Source organism: Acanthochromis polyacanthus, chromosome 20, assembly GCF_021347895.1.
Source record: "Acanthochromis polyacanthus isolate Apoly-LR-REF ecotype Palm Island chromosome 20, KAUST_Apoly_ChrSc, whole genome shotgun sequence".
NCBI lineage: Eukaryota > Metazoa > Chordata > Actinopteri > Pomacentridae > Acanthochromis > Acanthochromis polyacanthus.
In genome coordinates, this window is record NC_067132.1 from 26,709,876 (window position 1) to 26,733,019 (window position 23,144).

Sequence of the window (23,144 nt, forward strand, 5' to 3'; positions counted from 1 at the left end):
AAAAAAACACATAAATTATCTATCAAAATGTAAGGCTCAATTGCAATTGTAATGCCGTGACTTTTTGGTAGTGATTAGACGTACGCTTTTTACAAAATCTGTAAAAAAAAACTGCATCAAAAATCCCCACTGAAATGAATGGGAGCCACATTTCACAGAAGAAACTTGACAGCTTTACGAAAATCCCGCAAACTATATATCACAACTCAATCTGGAATGGTGTGCTGTCTCTTTTGGTGGTGATTTTTCGTACGGTTAGTACGAAATATGTACAAAACTACATTAAAAATCGCCATTGAAATGAATGGTAACTGCCAAAACCAACCATCTTTAGAATCATGGAGCTCAGACGTATTTCGTAGTCGAAACTTAACGGCTATACAAAAACCCACATAAATTTTGTATGAAAACATGAAGATCCGGAATGGTGTGCCGCCTCTTTTGGTGGTGATACGTCGTACGGTTTTTCCAAAATTCATTAAAAACTGCGTTTGGTGCCAGAAGACTCCCATACAGTGCAGACATGAGAACTCAAAGAGCACATTTTATTGGACTTTACTGTGTTTCTACCAGTTTAATCTCAACCAAAAGCAGAATGTTTTGATCCTGGAAGCGCCTACATTGTTGGAAATGTCATGTTTTTGCTCGTATCATTCATCCTGCCTTGGTTTCTTTCTCCTGTTCATGTCTTTTTAAAGCAGCCACGCCCATCTGCCCTTCTTCCTGCCCCCTTTGCTCACCTGATTCCACTCAGCTCATTACTTCCTCAGTATTTAAACCATCAGTCCACTGCGTTCTGCTTGTTTGTTGCTGCCTTTCTTGACCTCTTGCTGCATATGTGGACTTCAGCTCGCCTTCTGGTTTTTCTTCTCCAGCCATCCAGCCTGTAAGTTTCTTTTTGGTTCTTTTAAGTGCTTGTTTTTAGATGTTTGGTGCCTTTTTGCTGTACAGTTCTGAATTATTACTTAAGTTAAAATGTCTTTTAACTTTTTGATTCCCATCAGTGGTGTTGAAATGCATGTTATCTTTTTTAAAAACTGCCCAGATTAGGCCATTTATCAGAGATAGAAACTGTAAAAACATAAAAAAGACTTGGTTTTTCATCTTGGAAAAACCAAGTCCACAGTGAGGAAAAATGAAATGGGAGCAAAAACACCCAAAATTGGTTGAATTTCAGAGGAATAAATTGCATTTTTAAGTTTATTATTCCGCTTTTCTCTTTAATAATCTTTCATTTCATTCCATTATATTCCATTTTTTAGAAAACAGGGTTTTGTTTATCATTTTTGAGGCTGTGTCCGTTAGCATACTTTGTTGGTCTTTGGTTGCTTCTGCACCACTGTGGCAAAACTAAACACTTGCTATCCCAGTTCAACATAAAGTGAGAAAAACTGGAGGACTGATGCACAAAATAGTTGCTTTTCACCATTTTAAATGCCCAGAAGTTGAATTTGCACAACACATTGAAGAACTTCCACATCATGCACTACTAATATTCTCTAGATAGTTTGGTAGAGTCATGTGACGCTTCACCTGTCAGTGAAGGTGAAAACAACGGGGGTTCTTTACTACGAGTGAATAATGAAGAAAAATCATCAGTTGAGATAAACTGCTGAGAGTCCATCGCCGCAGATGGATGAATTTAGCCACCAAGTCGTCTACTTCACCTCCCTTACGCTGCTTTTAGTCCTAACCGAGGTTGTAAAAAGGGACAGCTGGGACAGTCCAGCTCCTGAAACGCTCATTTAGCGCCGCAGCCCCCGATTCCTCCACATGATTAATGGCCTAATTAAGAGGTTTTATGTCTAATTAGCTTATGAGACGTGCAGCCTGGACAGTCGACCCACCACAAAACATCTGGTCTGTGTAAAGCACAAAACCGTCCGTGAATGACAGAAGTGTTGCAGCTGTACTTGATCTAATTATTTGTCGTCTTTTTTTTTCTTGTTTCGTCGGTGTCTTCTGTCCTGCTGCAAACACAGATGTTGGTAAATGAAGCTGCAGCTGTTCAGAGGAGTTGTGTTGTGATGCTGCCCCCTGCTGGCCAAAAGGTAACATTACACCTGGATTATTTTTTAACTTTTAGCCTAATATGAAGTAATTTACCCAAATTTACCCAAATGTAAAGCTACAAATACAGTTAGTATGCTTTAATTATATAGTGTAAATTTAATTTTTTGGATTTTGGTTCTTAAAATGTCTGAATTGCACCAGGTTTGATGTGTTTTCATGTGTGAATAACTTATTTATTTGGATTTAAAAAGACATATTCACAATTGTCCAATATTTGAAGGAAGATACAGCAAGAACTAGTGATTATTTTAATTGTCAAGTAGTGTTTTGCTCATTTTCTTGATTAATTGATTTCCCAAAGCCCAAGATAACATCCCAAAATGTCTTGTTTTGTCCACAAAGATGTTCAGTTTACTGTCATAGAGGAAGAAAGAAAAGAAATTAGATGATTACGTTGAAGAAGCTGCAATCAGACATGATTGTTTTTTTGTTTTCAAAATGAATACTCAAAATGATTATCAAAGGTGGTAAAAGACACGTACTGATTAATTATTGCAGGTATCGTGATAATAGACAGCAACTAAACAACACCCAGACTATTCAGTTTTCTTGTTTTCAATCTGCATCTTCATAAATTCAGCTACATGTAATGTTACAAATGGTTTTATTCTTTATTTGTATAAAAATGTTTACTAATGAGCTAATGAATTTTAAAAAAAAAGTCTCCAATGCACCTAGTTTTTGCATTTTCATGTATGAGTAACATATTTTTTTGGATTTAATCAGACATTTTTCTGCAGTTGGCTGTTTCCATAATTAATTTATCAGTTGTTTGGTTAACAAACCGAAGACTTTCAGGAACTTTTCACACTTAGGAATTTGCAATCTGCTTTTTTTTCTTAATAAAATACTCAAACTTGATAATAGTTGGTGAATAACTGACAACTAATTGATTAAATGTTGCAGCTCTAATGGAACCTAATGACAGCAGACAAACAGCTTAGCTTAAAGGTGCAGTCAAATCCACTTAATTTCTATTTTTGTTTGAGAAATAGCTCTAATGCCCGAGATCTCTAAGCTTTTCAGCTGCATGTGAACGCACCATAAGTGTCAGCTAGACTTTATAAAAACTAATTTTACTGCAATTGGGTAATAAAACAAGTTACATTGACAGTACAATGGTTTATAGAAGCAAGGTAAATTAGGTTGTTGTTATCAGACACACTGACAAATGGATGGAAGTCGACCAATAGATAGAAACAAGCTTATGTACGGATACCAAATCGCCTGACATAAATATGTAGCAGGCAGCGGGAATTGATGGGACTCAGAAATACCCCCACAATTTAAGCAACTGTTCCTTGTATCATTTCTGACGGGTAAGTCTGCAAAGGTGGATTTACAGTAGGATCTCAGTCATGTGATTGTCAACAGGCAGTGATGTAGCGTTGACTTGTTGTCATAGTTACAGTAACGCTGTGCAACCATCTTGCAATGAAACAGAAATCTTTAACAAATCCGTGGATCCAGACTATAAGCTGCATCACTGCCAAAATCTAATCACTTGGTCCTTGTCATTTCTGACCTTCCCTGAAAATTTCATCCAAATCCGATAGTCTGTTTTTGAGTAATGTTGCAACAGACAGACGAACGCGTCACACAACTCTGCCACATTCCTTGGCAGAGTAATAAAATGTGTGTAGTCTGCTGTAGTAATTTAAGTTTTTCAGGGGAGTATTTCCAAATATTGCCGCCAGACTTCTAAACACATTTAAGACCAAACCAAACTACAAAAAGCCTGATAAAGTACTCAGATAGTGCTTGCTGTATGTTCACAGTTTCCTCGTTTTTTCTCACCTCACAGTGTTGTTGGCGGCGTCCGGATCCCTCGCCGACACCGTCTTCACCACCGTCCCGATCTCTGCGTCCTCTGGCAGTTCGATCAAGTAGGCCGGCGAGTCGAACAGCGGGGGCTCGTCCACGTCCTCCACGCTCACGTGCACAATGGTGACGTCCTTGAACGGCCCGCGGTGGCGGAAGGTCGGATCCAGGTGGGTGTTGGCTCCCTCCACCTTCAGAGTGTAGCTCGGCTTGTTCTCAAAGTTCAGCGGCTGGTCGGGGGAAATGCACACAAAGGTGTTAAGAAACTGTGTTGGCTGCAGTTTGAAACATTCAGAGTCATTAAAGAGACACTTTTTTTTTGGTAAATCGGTGCAAAAATGTCCACAAAAATGGCAAGGGATGCCAGAGGAAGCTGAAGAGAGGATGCCAGGTGATGGTGGAAAAGCGATTCAAACTAAAAGCAAATATAAAGTGTTTATTTTCGTGCCGAAAATACCAAAAGACGCTGTGAATCAAGAATAAGCGGCTCACATCACTTTAGAAAGTATGTGATGTTTGCTACTCTCAAGGTGAAATTAAATGACCAAATTTTTGAATGGAGTTTAGTGACATTCCCAATGACAAAGAAGCTGTTCAGGTTTCAAATCAAGGTTTTAAATGGGGGGAAAAATGCACAAATTAATGATGCTTCTCAATCTTTTTGGAAGTTAATTAACATAACTTAAATGTAAATGCTAAATTATCAGATGCCAGGACAAACTTACAAAGAATGCTCGTGGATTGTGGAAAAGAGTAGAAATCAGGGCAGGTACCTCATCCAAAAATCACAATATTTCTATATTTATATAATAATTTAAAGCTGAACTGACTAAAAGTTTGTGTAAATCAAAAGTAAGCGGTAGACAACACTTGAAAAAATATGTGACGTATTTAATTCAAGGCAAAATTAAATTGCCAGATTTTTGAAGGGAGTTTGGTGACATTCACTCTGTTTGACAAAGGAGCCTTTGAGGGTTATAAATGGATAAAAATACACAAAATAAGCATGTTTGTACTTCTTTTAGGAAATTATAAAAATCACAACTTAAATTAGATGTTAAATTACCAACAACTTTATCTGTTTTTTGACTTCCTGGCATATTAGGCCAATAAAGGCCAAATTAAATTGCCAAATTTTTGAATGGAGTGTGGTGATAGCTCTTTGTATGATAGAGGTGTCTTTCATGGTTTGTATCGACGACAAATATGTACAAAACAATCAGTTTTCTCTCACTTTGAGGAAGTTATAACTTTGATAATGGTACCTACATGTGTGTGGGATTTAAATGTAAGGGTTGTTCATTTAACGTATTTTAAAGCAACCAGAGTTGATGAAAGTCCTGTACATGTTGCAAGAAAGGCAAAAACGCATCACAGAAATGGGCTAAAATGTTAATTTCTAAAATAAAATGGATGTAAAGACCCCTAAGAGCAACTGGAAGCCACTGAAAACCTCTTCAGTTGAGTTGTTTGTGTACCTTTTTCACCGTGATGATGCCGAAGAGGTTGGTTGGGTCGGTGCTGATGTCGAACGTGTCCCTGCCGTCCCCGTCTATGATGCTGTACTTCATCTCGGCGTTGACCCCGATGTCCCTGTCCTTCGCCCAGATGCGACCCACCACTGAGCCCACAGGAGCCGACTCGGGGACGCTCATCTGGTACAACCCTAACAAACACAGTGATCACTTTAGGTCGTTTCCACCATTTGGCCTCTAGAGGGAGCCAAATCTCTTCTGGTTAGCCGCCCCCTCTCATCTCCAAATCACATCTCAGGCCGGATGAAATAAATGGCTCCATAAATGCTTCACAATTGGGTTATATACTGTCTCGTGGGCCGGCCTGAATTTCATCTACCGTTTAACCTCAAAGAAGAGGTGACAGCTGCCCAATTTGTGGCGTTCCCTGCAGCCCAAAGTGAAATGCCTGCACATTGTGCTTGACAGAGGGGAATCCCTGAAGCTCTTCACAACCGATCAAAGTTCCATCGAAGTGATGGCGCTAATTGGAAGGGGACTGGCGATGGAGGTGGTGGAAAGTAGGTGGCGGCTGTTTTTCTTTGTCTGGGAGCGGAGCCACCAGTCGGACCATGGACAGCTAGACAACCCCTGACCTCGGGAGGATGGTAATGAGGGAGGCAGGAATGGGGATAATCAAAGAGACAGCATGGGGCGTCTGGTGGCTGAAGGGAGGGCAGAGGAAGAGAAGGCCGGGGGGTAAATGAGTGGAGACTGGTGGCCGGGAGTGGACAGAGGGGCTGAGGGCTCGGAGGCTAAGGAGAAATGAGGTGGATTCATGTTGAGAGGAGCAGTTAGAGTGATGGAAACAGTCTTAAATGCAGACTATGGCTGGGAAATATATGTAAAGCCTGGCAAAATAACTCGAACTACGACTTTATCTCTGCCTTGATATAAAACATTTCCCATTTTCTCTACTAGTTTGGCCACAGCTGTTAATCCACTCTGCCTGGTTATCTTTGTATAACCTGATTTAGCATTGAAGATTGAAAGAGACTCGAAATTTGGCATTTACAAAATAATTTAATGTGTATTTCTTGGTTGTCAGCACTTTTGCCTCACATGCTAATGTACATGCTAGCCAGGCAGATGTGTGACCAAAAACTATTTGGAAAATAGTGAAATAATGTTGTCCAATGTCAGATTTACTCAATGAAACAAAGTGAATTGTATCTACATGGGAATGAGTAGAGTTTTCTTTGAACTGAACGTATTTTAAACGTCTGTACCGCAGTAGATTATGTTCATTTGAATGTAGGTAGCCAAAATCCTGATTTCTGTTCATATTTGTGTCATTTTTGATTAAATGTAGCACGTTTTCTTCGTCAAAGACTAAGCAAAACCTCTCTGCTTGCACCTGACTCTTTATATTCAGGAGTGTTGGATTTGGGTCCTCTCCACCAACCTCCATGTCTCTACTTGTTTTGCTTTAGAAAATAATCGACTCTAGACGGCTTCAACGCTGAACCTGAAGTTGCTCCCAATGGTATGTGAATGGTTGAGTGGGAATGACATTATTAAGCACTTTGAGCACCACCAAGGTGGAAATCTGCTAGATAAGTGTAGAAAATCTAACATATTACTCAATGATCATCATGCACTCGCACAAACGTGAAATTTTATATCAAAACACTCAAAAAAATGGTTGCAAATTCGAAGAACAAGAGAGCACTGCTGTAAAATAGGATTTGGTTGCAGCATAAAGCGTCATTTGTATGGTTAGATTAAGGATGATGTTGACCAAAGCAGTGGCGGCGCAGCTAATTTAAGCTCTGTATGAGGATAGCACAGCCAGATCTAAACGCCATCCAAAGCATAACAGCTATTTGACTGAGTTATACAGCGTGAGAGAGGCTTTTTTCATCTATTTTGAAATTATTTTTCCATTTTTGATGCGGATGCACTGCCTTACAAAATCACCTTGAATCACACAAGAATGGGAAACTCTTTCTAAACAAAGTTATTCTAGTATTTATTGCAGAAAAACGAAATTCTACACTGTCATTAACGCAGATGTTTGCAACTGAACAAAAGCGCCACAAAAGCAAAACAACTTGTCTCAGAACTTCAGGGTCATCTGGAGCCTCTGAGTTTTTGGTGCCATTCAGCCACAAACGTCCTGGAGAGTTAACAACGCCATGAATTCTGCTTTAGTACGACACACAACAAAGACTTCAGTTCCAACTCACGATCATTTTAAGGGCACATTCCTAATATGTTTTTAGAAAGCAGGAGTGAAAAGCAAAACAGCGATTCACATTTCTTCTGTGGGAGTAAAAGCTGCAATCCCTTCTATAAAAATAATACTTTAAATCAGAGCTTTATGTGCAAAACACTGAACTGAATACAAGATGCACATAAATGTACGAGATAAGCCTCCCAAAGAGTGACATCTGAACTTTCTCCCAGCTAAATATAAAACCGTTAACGTTTTAAAGTTAAGTGATTTATCGATTCTCCTCCTTTCTTTCCGCGTTCTTTGTATTTGTTAACATTCTAACCTAAAAATCTGTTGCTTTTGGAATATTTCTGATGTTTTATACACAAGATTAATCAATGTAAACTGCTTTATTCCAGTCCTCGTGACCTTGGCGAGTCATAATTCAAAGCTGCTCAGTGTGTACTATGACACACTCCTACTCTTTTTTTTCCTGTGCTGAGAGAAAATTAAATGCACTTCCCTTTTCAGCTCCTGAGGTAGGAGTAGAAAAGGTTGGATGGGGTTCAGGTGGAGAGGGGAGTCAGTGAAGTGTTGCTTACTCTGGTCGAACATGGGCGGGTTGTCGTTGACGTCGCTGAGCGTGATGTTGACGGTGGTGGTGCCGGCGAGCCCACCCAGCTGGCCGCCCATGTCCTTGGCCTGGATGACCACGGTGTAGTTTTCTCTGGTTTCTCGGTCCATGTCGGCCAGAGACACCCGGACCACACCTGAAAGCCAAGCAGAAAAAAAGGAGTGAGATATCACACACGAAGACGGGTGATTTAAAGGCTGACGATTAGTGTCCAAGCGACTGTGTCAAAACTCTTAACGGGCCCTCGTCAACCTCTTTGACTCTTACGAAGGGATTTACTGCTTAAACCCTGAAAACAAACACTGACTGAAGCACAGCACAGTAACACTGAGCCTCCCTTTGAGATTCTGCTCCATCACTTCTGCAGGTTTGTCAGCTGCACCTTCATGCTGCCGATCTTCTGTTCTACCACCTCCCAACGCTGGGATTCATACACAACCATTCAAAAGCTTGGGGTCAACCAGTGGGTTGTTGGGTCTGACACCATGTAGTTCTTAGAGCACCTCCTCTTTTCACGTTCTTCATATAGGATGGAAATAAAGAATGTTGGTTCAGCACGTTAATCAAAGGTCTGTAGGCGTCTAGACTGTATTTCTCATTAATTTAATGTTATCTTCATTGGAGGAAACGGCTTCTCTTTCAACAATGAGGACTTTTCTAAGTGATGCCAAACTTTTGAGCGCGAGTGTACCTGCTCCTTACGGTCAAGTTCTGGAAAAAAATTTTGTCGACGTGGTGCATTATCCACCTAAAAACCGCCATTAAAACATCGTAAACTGTAGCAAACAGGGATGAACATGAACAACAATAATTCTCAACCTGCTTGAAGGGAATTTAAACCTTGATTATTAAAATATCTGGCAGGTTTACTGTTAAAAAGCTGCGAAATTACACCATTTATCAAGTCCAGTAACTGTACAAAGACACAGCATTGTCCAGTTCTCAACTTTTAAACAATCCTTGAACTAATCGTGTGGGTGGTACAGTTTGGTTGGTAAAATGATCCAAATCTACTCTTAAAATCTTGACTATTTTACCAAAACTACTTCATTCCACATATCTTATTTAGAAATAAACTGTTTGCACCGGATTCTGTAACATAAAAGCTAATTTCGCACTTCTCGGTGCAAATGATCAACTCTACTTCAACCAACAGTCACTTGACACAAATTTATCAAATTTTTTTTGGTTGAACTGCAGGCAGTGTTTTCACATAACAGAGAAAAGACACACAGAATCCAATTAGAGATACCGAGAGGAAAACACAACATGCTTGATCATTTAGAATGAAGTGCAGCATGGCTCAAAAATGGTATACAGAGCAAGTTGATGGACGATACATTCAGCATGGTGAAACATGTTTTTACAGCATAGTTTGTAGAGAAATATAAAGTGTAAAGTATCTATACTATGTGAAGCCAACATCTTTATTCCTGCCCTGCTAACACCAATGGAAAAACAAGTATTCAAAGAAAAATTAGGTTGTTTTTATATTTTTCTGTATGATTTATGACATTGTAGCATTTTTTTTTACTGCACAAAATCCATTTTTGAGTTTTCTCTCATTCTAGTCATGGTTGTTGTTTTTCTGTAGAGGTGCAGGACTTTATACTGCTGTGAAAATTGATCCCATGTTGTGGAGAAATGTAACCGGAGCAAAATACGCCCAGAAACTACTTCAGGTTCAGAGGGCTAAGGAGCACAAAGTGTCCAAGAAAATGTTCCCCACACCACCAGCAGCAGCAGCAGCCTGCCCTGTTGACACGAGGCAGATTGGATCCATAGATTCATGCTGTTGATTCTGACCTGCAACCAGCACAAATTCAGATTCATCAGACCAGGATAAGGTTTGTCTTCCATCTTCAGCTGTCCGGTGTTGGTGAACCTGCAGCCTGACATCTCAGTTTAGGAGCCTGATGTGGGTTTTTCTGCGGTTATTTGAGTTACTGTAGCCGTTATGTCAGCTCCAACCAGTCTGACCTCTGACTGAACCCATCAACCAAGTGTTTCTGTCTGCAGATCTGCTGCTCACTGGATGATTTTTGTTTTCAAACTCTTGACACGGTTGTGGTATAATCCCAGGAGATCAACAGTTTCCACACCATGGTCAAAGAGCACATTTTGCCTCCGTCTAATGTTTGATGTGAATTTTAACTGGAGTGCCTCACTTGTATTGCTGTTTTGTTGATAAAGTTCTTGAACAAGCAAACTGGATCCATTTTAGCCTGTTAAATTTACTTTTTTCGAAATTTCACTGTTGATTCTTGCATATTTGGGGTTAGAAAACATGATATTCACTCTACTTTATGATCTTTGTGAGGTTGGAGATGACATCAGACCGCAAAAAGTACGTCTATGTTGTAATAATGTGCGATAAATTGACATTTGGAGGTTTCAAATGATATGTTTTGGTTCTGCAACATGCAAATTAGAGGCTTTGCTGCACTGCAGTGACGTTTGAGGTTCAATTTCTTGTAGTGCTTGGTTTGGCTTGGGTTTGGATGCCCATGTGCAGAGTGATTTACATTTTATTTTCACATGTAAGTTGGACTATCAGAGTTTAAAGTGCATTTTTTTGGCTATTAAGGCCTGACTAAGTTTTTAGTATGGTTTTAAAAGTTCATATGTGCAGCCAAGACTGAACATATTGCTCTAAGAGTGATGCATGCTGGCATACATAATAAATAAACCTAAACGCTGCCTGTGAGAAGACTGACTGAGCTGGTTTCCATGGTTGGACAGTGGAGAATTTGTAATATTCAGATATATTTGCTTTGCATAAAGGACCTATACACACTGAAACTGGAGCACATGTGACCAGCCCCGACCCAGTTTCCAACCGCTCGCTTTCCCTTTTCTTCGGATCCCATCTGCACGCTTTTATCGGCGGCGTATTACTACCAAATAAATCCTTACATAGACAGAATACGTGCTGCAGATTTCAGTCAAGGTCAAGTAATGTTTTGCACTGCAGAGTAAGAAAAGAAGTGTGTGGAACAGCCCAGACACTGAGCTGAGTGTGTGTATGTGTTGAGGTTTAACATTGTGTCGGCACCAATAAAAGCCTCGAGTCATGGAGGCTGATTGATAGCTGCAGAAGCCAACCTGCAGCAGCAGTCCGACTCTGCTGCTGATGGCCAGCGCAGCCCGAGAGCTTTGGCAACAGATTTCTGTGCTGACAAACAAGGAAATGAGGCAGCTGTGTTAAACAATAGCCAGTGAAACTAATGGATTTTTGGATGTGGCGGCTGAGTTATGAACCACGAGCGTCAGTGTTTCAGTTAGAGCGCTTCGGGAGCTGCATCTGGTTAATTACACGTTCCGCAGATTTAATTTCTTACTGTTGACCATTTTTGAAAACAGGCTTAATCTTTTTTTGCTTTATTACACTATGTGGACACCAAACAGCCTCCACGCTTCTGGTTTCAGGCCGGGATTTACTCCCATTTAGACACAAGTTTAGGACTCGTGTAGGATGTCAGTTATTTACAAAAATGTTTGGTAACGTTGGTCAGTGTTCGACATCACCTTTTCTTTATGGATCTGGATTTGTGCACATCAACAAAAGACTGGTACCTCAGAATTGGATGTGCATTCTTCTGCAAGTCGCGCTTTCCACGAACACCTACTTGGCTTGACTCTACTCGGTTTGTGAGGTTTTCCATTAGGACGTTGTACCAGGTATTATTTTTGTACCAAATTGGCCGGGGTTCCAAACGACCTGAGTCGAACCAATAATGTGACGTCTACAGAGTGCAGGCCACTGATTGGACAGGGAGTGACAACACACAACCAAACCAAACCCGCCATTTTCAAAAAGAAAACTGGCAATGGTGATGGTCCGCATTGCTCCTCACAGAACTTGGCAAAATTTGAATATGGCCACCAGACCTGCACCGTGGGCGAAAGAAGAGGTCGAGACTTTCCTGTCTTTGGTGGCAGTTCAAAGAATACAGAGGGAGCACACAAATGATGTGCTATGACGACTCCAACCACAATGAGGGGGTACTTGGTTGTAATAGAAAACGACCTAAACCGAGTCGAGCCGAGTAGGTGCTGGTGGAAAAGCACCTAAAATGTCACTATGTTTAGTAGCATTAGATTCTATAGCAAACACAAGAAAACACAGCAAAGTGTTACAACCCAACACTTTGATCATGGCTGGACCAAAGCTGAATGTGATAATCTACTGAATAGTGAGTTTTTTGTGATAATGGCATGACTTAGTAACAGTTACAAGTGGTGGGCTTTTGTTTAACAATTTATTTAGGTAGTTGTTTGCAATTTGCACCAAGTCCCTCGCAAAACAGCAAATTCGTTCAAAGGAACTGGGTAGAAGTCCCTCCAAGGCACCTTTATAATACCTATTTTAATATCATTGACCTACTTTTCAATCAATCAATTTCAGGCAAAGGATTAAAAACAAACATCCCAACCCAGCTTGGGAGCTCTAGAAAACACAACCAAATACAGAAACTCTACAGGTAGCACTACAGCAGAAATGCTTCTTTTTTATATTGTGAAGATGTTTTCTTCACTTCCTTGTATTGCATTGTGTTGAGGTTTTCCCTCATTAAAAATAAGTGGACCAGACCCATCCATAGTAAACAATATTTGTTTTTGTCAATATAGTATCAGTCTGACTCACATGGTGCAATTAGCTTAGCATGAAAACTTTGCTAAGCTTTGCTAATTATGTTTTTCTCCCCTTTTAAACAAAATTAAGCACGATTCATTTGGTTAATTAGTGAGCTTAAGAGCATTGGCTAGTTGACAGAGCCTGGCGAACCAATTATTATAAGTGTTAATGCTAAGCTAATGACCTGTTGGCTCAAGCCTATCTCTCAATATGTTGAACTATTCCTTTGTTGATAAAAGAAATAAATGGTTTTCTATCACTGTGATAAACTGCACATCTCAGAAGAATCCTCTAATTGAGTTTTTAACATAAATATAGTAATGGAAGTCAGTGGCTGCCCTGAGAGACAGAAGAACACAATAAGCTGAGAACAAACCAGCATGGCTTTGTTAAAGATAATGCAAAGTATATTTAATTTCCTGTAAAAAGGGGGAACTTTCTCCCAGTGCTCTCTCACCACGGCGCCGCCTGTCTTCTTCTGTCCTCGTTTTCAACAAAGGAGTCACACTTTGAGTTTAGCATATCTTTTTTGCCGAGTGCCAGGAGTTTGGGAAACTGCGAGTTGCAACAAAAGAGCGCCGTGTTTCAGGCAAATGTTCGCTAGTCTCATAGCAACAACAGGAGCCATGCTGAGCTTCCCACATTCAGAGCTGGTTGCTGTACACAGGGGCATAGAGTGTGGACTGCTAAAATCAGAGTGTGGAGCGATCGCAGCGTGATTCACTGTTAGAAGCAAGGAGGGGAATTAACGGTAGCTGTCAGCCGACTGTTGGTAAATCCCGAGTAAGTTTGTCGAATTTATCAGGTCATCTAACATCACTCATACTGATTACAGACTCATAGGGAGCTTGTGAAATACCCAAAGCAACTGGTGAACTTGTGTAGTGATAGAAGTGGTTGCAGATTGAGTGATTTAGAGGGAGCTTGTGTGCTGACATACCGGTCTTGGGATCCACCGAGAAATAAGGCTGCCCCTCCAGGATGCTGTAAACCACCCGGGCGCTGTTTCCATACGTGGGATCATCGGCATCTGTGGCAGTCAGCTGGATCACAGATGTTCCTGGGTGAGCGAAGAGGCAAAGGGTTAGCAGGAGGTGACACCGGTTAGCATCACAGCAACCACAAGCATCAATCTGGGTGGAAGTTTTCCATCTGTGGCCAGGTATTAACTATGCACGTGTTACTTCAAAAGTGGTTTCATGAATACTGAATGAAGCAGATGGGGATGAGTCTGCAAGGTGATTATGCACTTTGCTTACTGCTCACCCTGCATGCAAACTTTCAGCTTTCACCTTAAAAACAAACAGCATGCAGAGTAAACACTTTAGCTTAGGTGCCAGTTTCACTTTCTTTCTCCACCTTCTTACCTATTTTGGACATTTCTGGCACAGTCGCCTGGTAGGGGCCATCCAGGAACCTCGGCTCGTTGTCGTTGATGTCCTGGATCTTGACAATGAACTCGGACTCTGGCTCCAGAGGCCGATCCGTCAGGCGGTTCCGGGCCTGGGCTCGGAGGACGTACTGGGCTTTAACCTCCCGGTCCAGCCTCTGGATGGCGTGGATGTCTCCCGTGCTGTCGTCGATGGTGAAGGTGGTGCCGGCGCCTTCGCCCGTCAGGATGTACTTGATGGAGCCGTCGCCTTTATCCATATCGGAGTGGAGCTGTGGGGTTGACAGAGGTGTCAGTCAGGTTTACATCAAACTTAAAGGGTTTGGAAGAGACTTAGAAGCTTCCCAAGTGGTCGAATTTACACTCAAAGTGCAGCTGTAATTGCAACTGCAGTCACAAGTTTACAATACGAGGATGTATGATGCAGAAGTACGAGGACAGTGACATGTTTTTCAGGAGGTTTAAGTAGGTTGCAGCTCCCAATTTAGAACAATGCTGCTGCTCAGCGGTTCTAAACATCCAGACGAGAAAACCAAAATGGCTTTTCGGGGCCAAACGGGGGAAAGTCCAAGTCAGACACATGATCTCAGTCCAACTAAATGTGTGTTTCATTTGCTGAAAAGCAGACTGAAGGCAAACAAGGCCATAGCAGAAGCAAAAAAGCTGATTAAAATAGTGTGGAAATTAATCAACAGTTATTTGTTGTTGAGTATTTGGTGAAGGTTTGTTTCTTTCCTGTTTTACGTTATTGAAAAATAAAGGGAGAGAACATTTCTGTCAACAGTTAAGACACTTGGATGCATCATGCGTGATGTCAATGAGGGAAAATTCAATAATGTTCATAAATATAGCAAACCCGGGCTGAAGTTCAGTGCGTATACAGTTTTATGTAGGCTGTATTTAAATGATTTTTGACACCGATTGTTTGAGAGTCAAGTGGCTGGGGTCACTACAGCAGTAAAATCCTGCTTTTACACTGATCTTTGAATGCCATACATTTATACTTCATTACTTTCTCTTTGAGTTTCATTATGGTGTGTAACATTAACACTGACTGAATATATGAATCCATACACTTAATATGTTATGACGTATTTCTTTTAAAGAAGGCTATAGGTGTAGTAAAGTTACTTTGATCTGCTGTAGTGAGCCTCATTAATCAGAATATTTACTGAAAGTCCATTGTGTTGCAGTCACAAAATAACAAATTGTCTGTTTGTGTCATGTACTATAATATCCTCCTGCATTCTTCACTGTGAAGTTGTGTAAAATGGTGTTTATAACAGATAAAAGTCTGCAGAAGAAACATAAAGCAGATGAAGTAATCTCAACCGTAGTGACAGTAGTCTACTTTGCTGTAACGTTAGTCCCATCCCATTCTTGTAAAAACATTTTGTGGCTTCATTTTTACTTAATGAAGGTTACTGTTAATTAAGCTCACCTGCTGATAAAGCAGCTCAACAGCAGCTGAGTAGGTCAACTGACGATTTATTACGACAAATGCATTAGAAGATGGAAAGATATGCAGGCATTCTATTTCTTGATCCAGAAGAATTGCAGTAGGTAGGCGGTTGCAGTACACTATAAACAGTGTGAGTAAAACTTTTTAAGAGCTAATATCCTGAAACTAATTGTTTAGAAGTTGTTTCCCATACCAAATCCTAAGTGTGATTCCCAATAGCTGCAGATTAATTAACTATAGTGGGAGTAGACAAATCGCAGGTTTATAGCTGTGCAGAAAGACTGATTGTAGTGTGAGTCAATGCATACAATGCCTGCATGCTAACCCTGCTAGCATGCTGCTGTAACTGATGGAGAACTGATGGAAAAACCAAAAGGTTCCAGGTGGGACTTGCGGTCTAGACTTATTTCATTAGGACAAAATAAGAGTTACAGGGTTCACCAAATAAATGTCTGGTGTAACAGTGTGCACATTTGCCTGAACCTAAAACCAATAGACTTCATTGATATGGAACCTTTCAAAATGAAGTTGTAAAGTGATTTGCAATAAAAACACAAAAGTCACAAGAAGCAGAACTCAAAGTAAAACTAGAACTTAAACCAGGACTCAAGAATTTCCTTTGGGATTAAAGTGGCATTAGCTTAGCTTAACTTTGCATATAGACAAGATAAAATAAAACTGTACACTAAAAAGTTTGAGACAAGCATGTGTACCCCCAAAAATAACTGTTGGCCTGCTAGAGTAATTCGACAACCGATTCGACAACCGCTGGCAAACTGCAATGGCCTTTTTATATGATGAAACTGCACTGCACTGACGAGAAGTTGAACTGTCTAGCTGCTCTTTGAAATCTAAAATTCCTTGACTTTGTGCAAAAATGGACACAAATCCTGCACTGTTTGTCTGATGTGACTGTTACTGAATTCAACATAACCAACAACCGACAAAAAAACATTCCACAGTCTTAATACGTTACATTCTACAGCGTACCATAAGCCATATTTAGCCATTGATGCTAGTTTAGCTACCATCTATCTGAAAATCCTGTGTACGTTATTGTCATTACTCAGTCTGTGAGCTAAATTGCACTAAGGTACATACATGCAACACTATTTTCAGTGTATTGCCTCATAATTGCACCGGTGGTTGAATTAACTGTAGACCCCTAGGGGTGGTGTATTTTCGTACGGTAATACTGTAGCTGTAAGTAGACATGTAATGACAGCTTACAACCTGTTTGTTGCCATGGACCGTGTAGTGCAATCAGAAGCCTTTTGTGGCCGGTAAGTGCAAAATGCCAACCTGTTGATGTGCAATCAGTCTTTATTTTGTACTTGGAGGGGCTCGGTGCGTGATGACTACTTACTGCCATCACACTGGCAGAGGGAAATTAAATGCCCCCATTGACGCCTTGTACATAATCAACTGGATCTGAAAACACTCGCTCTGGCCTTTTCGTTAAGTGAAGCGACCGAGCTGAGGTTGTCGAGCTGATAAAAGTTTTGCAGCTTTCGTTGCTGCTGTTATGCCGGCAATGGTTTCAGCGGCAGCCTTCACAATGCCTATCATCCCCGAGCAGCTTTTTGCTTTCTATCTCCTCGGTGCCCACCTGCACTAACTCCCGCAAAGCCCGCCTCGCCACAGAATAGATTTTTTAATCAACGCCCGATTGTGGGCTTCAGCATCGGTGTCTGGCGGTGATATATCTCCAGCCTTTTCCTCCGCCTCCTCCACTGCTGATCCCTCCTTTCCCTCTGAAGCCCATGAAAGGAGGGAGTTTGACACTCTGAGGCTATCAATTAACCGCTCCGTCTCTGCTCCAGCCCAAAGCCCACACCTCCGACATCCCAGTAGCTCTGAATACTAAGTTCCTTCGCCCTGCCTCGACTCTCCTGCTGCCGAGGAACTAAGCATGGAGGCTCCGGTACATCTCTCTCCTGCTTTGTCACATCCCACAATGACTTTCCGCCTTGAGTGGCACCCTGGGTAATAGCCCGGCCCTGTCAGAATCACTTACTCCAGTCAGCTCGGAAAAATTAGGCTGCAAAGAATCCATAAAGAAACCTAATGGGAACGAAGACGACGAGGTAAGGTGGATGCAAATATGCTGCTGCGACTGTGAGGGATTTTTCTCACCACCTAAGCAGAAATCGTCCCTCCAGGTGTCTCGGGAGTTCGATTCCAACACATGGCTCTTCGGACTCTGGCATTTTCACTCGGCATTCCCGAGCGGAGGCAGTGAAATTATTCCAGAACTCTAATTAAGCCGGTTTGCGTCATTCCCAAAGGGGGGTTTTCAGAGGATGAGCGGTCGGTACTGCAGCGCTTAAAAAGTTGATGAGGGATATTGAGGCAGTGGAAGGTCCGGAGTTTTGAGCATTTTCAGGAATTCGGAAAAAGAGAGATGTTAGATTGAAGTTGTTTTCACTTTCAGCACGCACTTCAGCTTGTACAGTCAGTCTGTTTTAAAGCAGATTTAATGGGCTGCACCTGTTGTGTGCTGCAAGATATGATTAAAATTACACGAGTATTGACGTTTTCATACGATATTAGGCATCTGTTACATTCAGTTCCACTACAGAAATTCTAAATCATTTCTGCATATATTTTTTGCGCAAACCTGCCACTGACACATTCATCCTAATCGAAAGCCTGACCAATTTACTGTAGCTCTCATGATTTTTATAATCATTATGTGTACACACCAGAGAGACATATTTAATGATAACTGCTAGTTTTGCTGTTATGGTAATAATGGCGCTCAATCGATTAGTTTAGCTTATTAGCGGTTCTTGACTGTTAATATCGGAGACCTTTTAAGGTAAAGACTTAAAGAATCCTGAATAGAACTCTATGGCAGAACTCCAATGACGGTGGTTTCATGACACGTTCCTCTCCTACCAAAAAGCCAATCATTTGCTTTGTAACAGCCAAATCATGAAACATTCAGCCAATCATGTTGTTACACTGACGGAAACACAAATCGTGGAACTGTGTAGATATGTAGTAGAGGTATAATCTGTTGGGATAACCCATGTTTTCAGGCGAAATCACCAAACTTTTTAAGTACTCTTGAAGAGTTATTCTATACATGCAGTTTAAATTACAGTTACACCCCCTGTCAAAAGTTTTAGGACACTGTCTCATTCAAATAAAGTAGAACCTGTCCTACAACTTTTTACAGGGGGTGTATTTCATCATATGGATGTGATCAGGGCAGGACTCTGATCATACATGTAAAGTTTCAGGCAGATTGGAGCACGTTCAGGGCATTTACACAACATTCGAAATTTCATGGCGAAGGATCAAAATTCCAGAGGCCGCCACGGACACGCCCTTTGACTTTGGAAAAAGATTTTAATAACTTAGGATCATTAAGGCCTCCTGTATGTACTGGTCGAATTTCAGGTGAATTGGAGTTTCCCCCTAAGAGTAGTTCGCTCTAGAAAAAAATGAAAAATGGGCAAAATCTGACATTCAATGCAAAATAGCTCACTTCCTGTTGGGTTTGGAATGTGGTTGTCACTGACTTTTTTGTTCAGCCTGATGTGCTGCATATGTGTACCAAATTTGGTAGATGCACCCCCTGTCAAAAGTTGTAGGACAGGTTCTACTTTATTTGAGTGAGAAAGTGTCCTAAAACTTTTGACAGGGGGTGTATGTGTCTTTTCCCATTTATTTTCTTCAGCACTGCAAAAGTGGCTATCAAGTGTAAAGACTCGTCCATAAGGACTGTCATACTGAATGTATCAGATATCCTCTAAATTGAACCTCCAGTTGATAAGCTAATGTTACGTTCACTGTCATTACAGGTATAAAGGTACCTAATCCTAATCATTGCAGTGCCACATTAAGTTAGTGAGCTACTTTATATTTTATAGTAATAAAGAAAAACTGCTGGTATGCTACAAATAACCATTTACCCCTTGAACCTTTAAACCCCAAGAAGTGGGCTATCTTTAATAAAAATATCACTAAAATGACACCATTTATCAGCCAGGAACTGAAAACTGATCCTCTCGAGTCTAAACTTACATTTTGGATATTTCATTAAAAGCAGTTTTTCTACATATGTTGTTTCAAAATTTGCCAAAAAATACACTATTTTCACCAGATCTACAAGAACTAAAAAAAAATCTGTAAGCCTCTGTGCAGACAAGAAGCCATTTACGAAACATGTTGCATGACAAGCATTGGGTAACTTTTTTTGGTGAACCTCACTGTTTACATGGAGCAGAGAGGAAACAACAAGAGATTAGAAAGAAAATAAAACATACAATAACACAAAAAATGAATGCGACATGGTTTAAAAATGGCATATAGAGCAGAGCGCTGTTGGAGGATACATTCAGTATGGTGAAACATCATTCTAGAGTTGGTAATATGTAGAGGTTGCAAACATGCAAATAGTAAAATTTCTACAGTATGTGAAGCCACCATTGTTTTTCCGTACTGATGACACTTGTGTGCACTTTGAAAACTGTTGTACACGCTGATTTCAAGTTGTTTTGGGGGATTTTTTTGTTAAATTATGAAAGAAATGCATCTTTAAATCTTTCTTTTATGCTGCAGAAAAAACGTATTTCTGGGCTTTCTACTTGTAGTTGTGGTTGTACAGTTTTGATAGAGGTCAAGAACTTTATATTGCAATTAAAATTGAGTCCACGTGAACGCGAAAAACGCCCACACACAACGTGGGGTTCAGAGGGTTAAATACTGATGCGATTAAAGTATAGCTGATTAGCAGTTACTGGTTATTCTTGGCTAATGTTAGCTGTCACTCTGGTGACTAATGCTGGATTGTTTTTCATTTACTGAGTGAACAGATGCTGGCTAAACATGCTTCATCTGTAATTTAGGAAACTCACCACAGCGACTACAGCTGATAAACTCTAACTAGCAGCCTGTGAGTGTCATTGATCTCTAATCTGTAATCGCTGTCGACTTCCTTCAGTTTAACACTTAAATACAAACTTAAACCTCCATTTTTTTTTTTTTAGTGACAAAATGAGAAGTTCAGTTTGCGGGATTGTTGTCTCTCTGGTGACGACTGGAATTACAGCTTATTGATCAAACGTTCAGTTCACTTTAGCGGCCCAGTGATCAAAGTGCTCCTTTGTGAGCTGCTTTGCAGAGAAACGTCGGTGGTGTTGCAGATGTGGCTTCCACTTCTGTGCAGCAGAGACGGAGTGAAGCTTCGGCTGGAGTCAATTAACTCAATCACTGCTGTCTGGCTGCGGTTCAAAGTGGACACAAGAGCAGCTGTCTTAGTATGGACTAAGTGCATTCAGAGATTAAATTGGGATTTTGTTTTTTTTGCATTCATTGAAGATTCCCTCTGACTACCCATCATCTTCTCTTTTGCATTCATATGCTTCACTCCTAATGACCTCCAGGCATTTGAGCTCCTCCTATAGATCTTTAAGTTTTAGAGTTGGAGTTAAAATCACTTGGCAACACCGACAGCAATGCTGATTTCACACCAGCTATGCAAGAGTGAAAAGGTCAAGCAGAAAACCCGCTTCCCTGCCCCGTTCTGTGTGTATTTCTTCAGTTTATGTTACATATATGTGTGCATGTTCGTACCGGTCAACACTAACCTTTCCGATGTAAAGAGGTTCCAGTCCGGTGTACTCCTCCAGGACAAAGAACTGATTCCACACCCAGCCTCGCTTCACCCTCTGCAGCAGCGCCGAGCTTCCTGCGTTTTCCTCCTCTGTCGGCTTACCCACAAGGCAGTGGGGCAGGAGGGTCAACACGCCAAAGGCCGCGAGGAGCAAGGTGCTGGCAGCTGCTGGAAGATGCAATCCGTCTCCCATCGTGAGTCGTATTTGAAAAGACTCTTTCCCCTTCGAGGGCAGTTATTTCTCGGTTCCCGTTTTTCTGACTTGCTGCCGGCGACCTGGAAGAAGAGAAAGAAGACGACAGATGAGTCTTACGTTCACGTCCTCTTTGGACACCGTCGTCTTTTTGTTGTGGCGCTGCTGGAGACCGGTGGATGACACATATTCGCCGTCTTTTCTCCCTGCCTCCAGATTATCCCTCTACGACTGAGGTTTTGTTGAGATATAATGAGCTTTGTGTCTGTGTGAGGCTTATCACGGCTGAATGAGAGGGTTCGTGGAGGATGAGGGCGTAATAGGAGAAGGGAAGAAGATGGGGATGATAGGCACATTTTCAGTTTCCACACTGAAAAATAAAGTGTGGAAAATACAGAAATTGGCAAAAATAATGAATTTTGGCTGAATTTGTAAAGTTGATTTATGGAAATATTGTGCAGTTAATTAAAATTCAAGTCAAACCGTAGCTTATATTATTTATTTTTTTGTGACACCTCCAAAAACTAATTTTTCGCTTCGACAAAACAGAAGTTGCGCTACCACTTAAACGACCATAGAGTTAAAAAATTCAGGAACTTAACACTGGATATGTAAGTGATGAGCGTAACTGTAGCCTCCCAAGGGAGACAATTAGTTTTGCTTAGCATAAACACAGCAATTTGTGGTTTTAAGTGGAGTTGGTGGAGTTGGTCTGTCAAAATTAGCTCGTAGGATGTGCTGTCCAACCACGGAAACAACGGACTCAAACGTTAGTCACCGTACAGAGCAGAACGGTGTTTTATCATGCACATAAAACTTTCTGACTTGGCTGTTCGGAGAAGTTTTTTAAAGTTATCTAACAATCAGGTTAGAGTAAAAAAATATAACTTGACTCTGTGGACCATTCAGTTCAGCCCCAAATTATCTATACCTACACCAAATTCTTATTTCACCAGTATGCTTTGTCTGATTGCGAATGATAAAAACAACAATATAACGTAAGATATTGTGCTTTAAATGGTTAAAATTAATTTACGTTTCATCTCGGACACCTTTATGTGTCACAAAAGTCTTTGTCGTGGTGCCCCTTGCTACCGGACCAACCGCAGTGCTCTCCATTTGCCAACACAGAACTTCCCATGCAAATCTTGATGACCACCTCTTTTGGTCTCCACAGTATTAAACAGTAAGAGGTAGTACTGCTGATTTACTGTACATTTACTATACATTTTTCGACATACATGTTTGGAGAATACATGGTTTTTAGTCTTTTTTTTTTTAGGCTTGTGGATATCATTTCAGACCTACTGTAGCATTACAAGGTTTGGACCACTTATGAAACAGTGAGGAACAGCTTGGATGCAGAAATGTTGTGTTGGGAACAGTTTACTTCATTAACTTTTTGTCTTTTCTAATCTTTCCTTAGGTCATTAAGCATCACAGAAGTCTTTGTCATGGTGCCCTTTGCTAGCTGAACCCCCACGATGCTCTCTGCTTGCCTCCTCTGTTCATTACAGTATTAAATAAGAAGCTCCATCTGGTGGACGAAACAGGTACTACAGCTAATCCACAATACATTTTCAGACACGTCTTTAGAGAATACAGGTTTTTGCCTTTGTTTTTTTGGCTTGTGG

At 40.8% G+C, this 23,144-nt stretch overlaps 1 protein-coding gene and 1 long non-coding RNA gene across 3 annotated transcripts in view; one reads left to right on the plus strand and one right to left on the minus strand.

The window, feature by feature from the left end:
- LOC110964298 (cadherin-20) overlaps positions 1 to 23,144 on the minus strand; it is a 108,297-nt gene that overhangs the window by 11,460 nt on the left and 73,693 nt on the right. For both annotated transcript variants that reach the window (XM_022212979.2, XM_051940499.1), the window contains exons 2-7: positions 21,292 to 21,593; positions 14,207 to 14,501; positions 13,780 to 13,899; positions 8,169 to 8,336; positions 5,373 to 5,560; positions 3,871 to 4,124 (exon numbers count right to left, since the gene is read on the minus strand). In XM_022212979.2, coding sequence (XP_022068671.1) covers positions 3,871 to 4,124; positions 5,373 to 5,560; positions 8,169 to 8,336; positions 13,780 to 13,899; positions 14,207 to 14,501; positions 21,292 to 21,510 — 1,244 coding nt within the window. In that variant the 5' untranslated portion in view covers positions 21,511 to 21,593. The remainder of the gene's footprint in view (positions 1 to 3,870; positions 4,125 to 5,372; positions 5,561 to 8,168; positions 8,337 to 13,779; positions 13,900 to 14,206; positions 14,502 to 21,291; positions 21,594 to 23,144) is intronic.
- On the plus strand, positions 603 to 3,985 carry LOC127531365 (uncharacterized). The gene is made up of 3 exons (XR_007938421.1): positions 603 to 886; positions 1,983 to 2,051; positions 3,878 to 3,985. It is a non-coding gene; the product is annotated as an uncharacterized LOC127531365 (long non-coding RNA).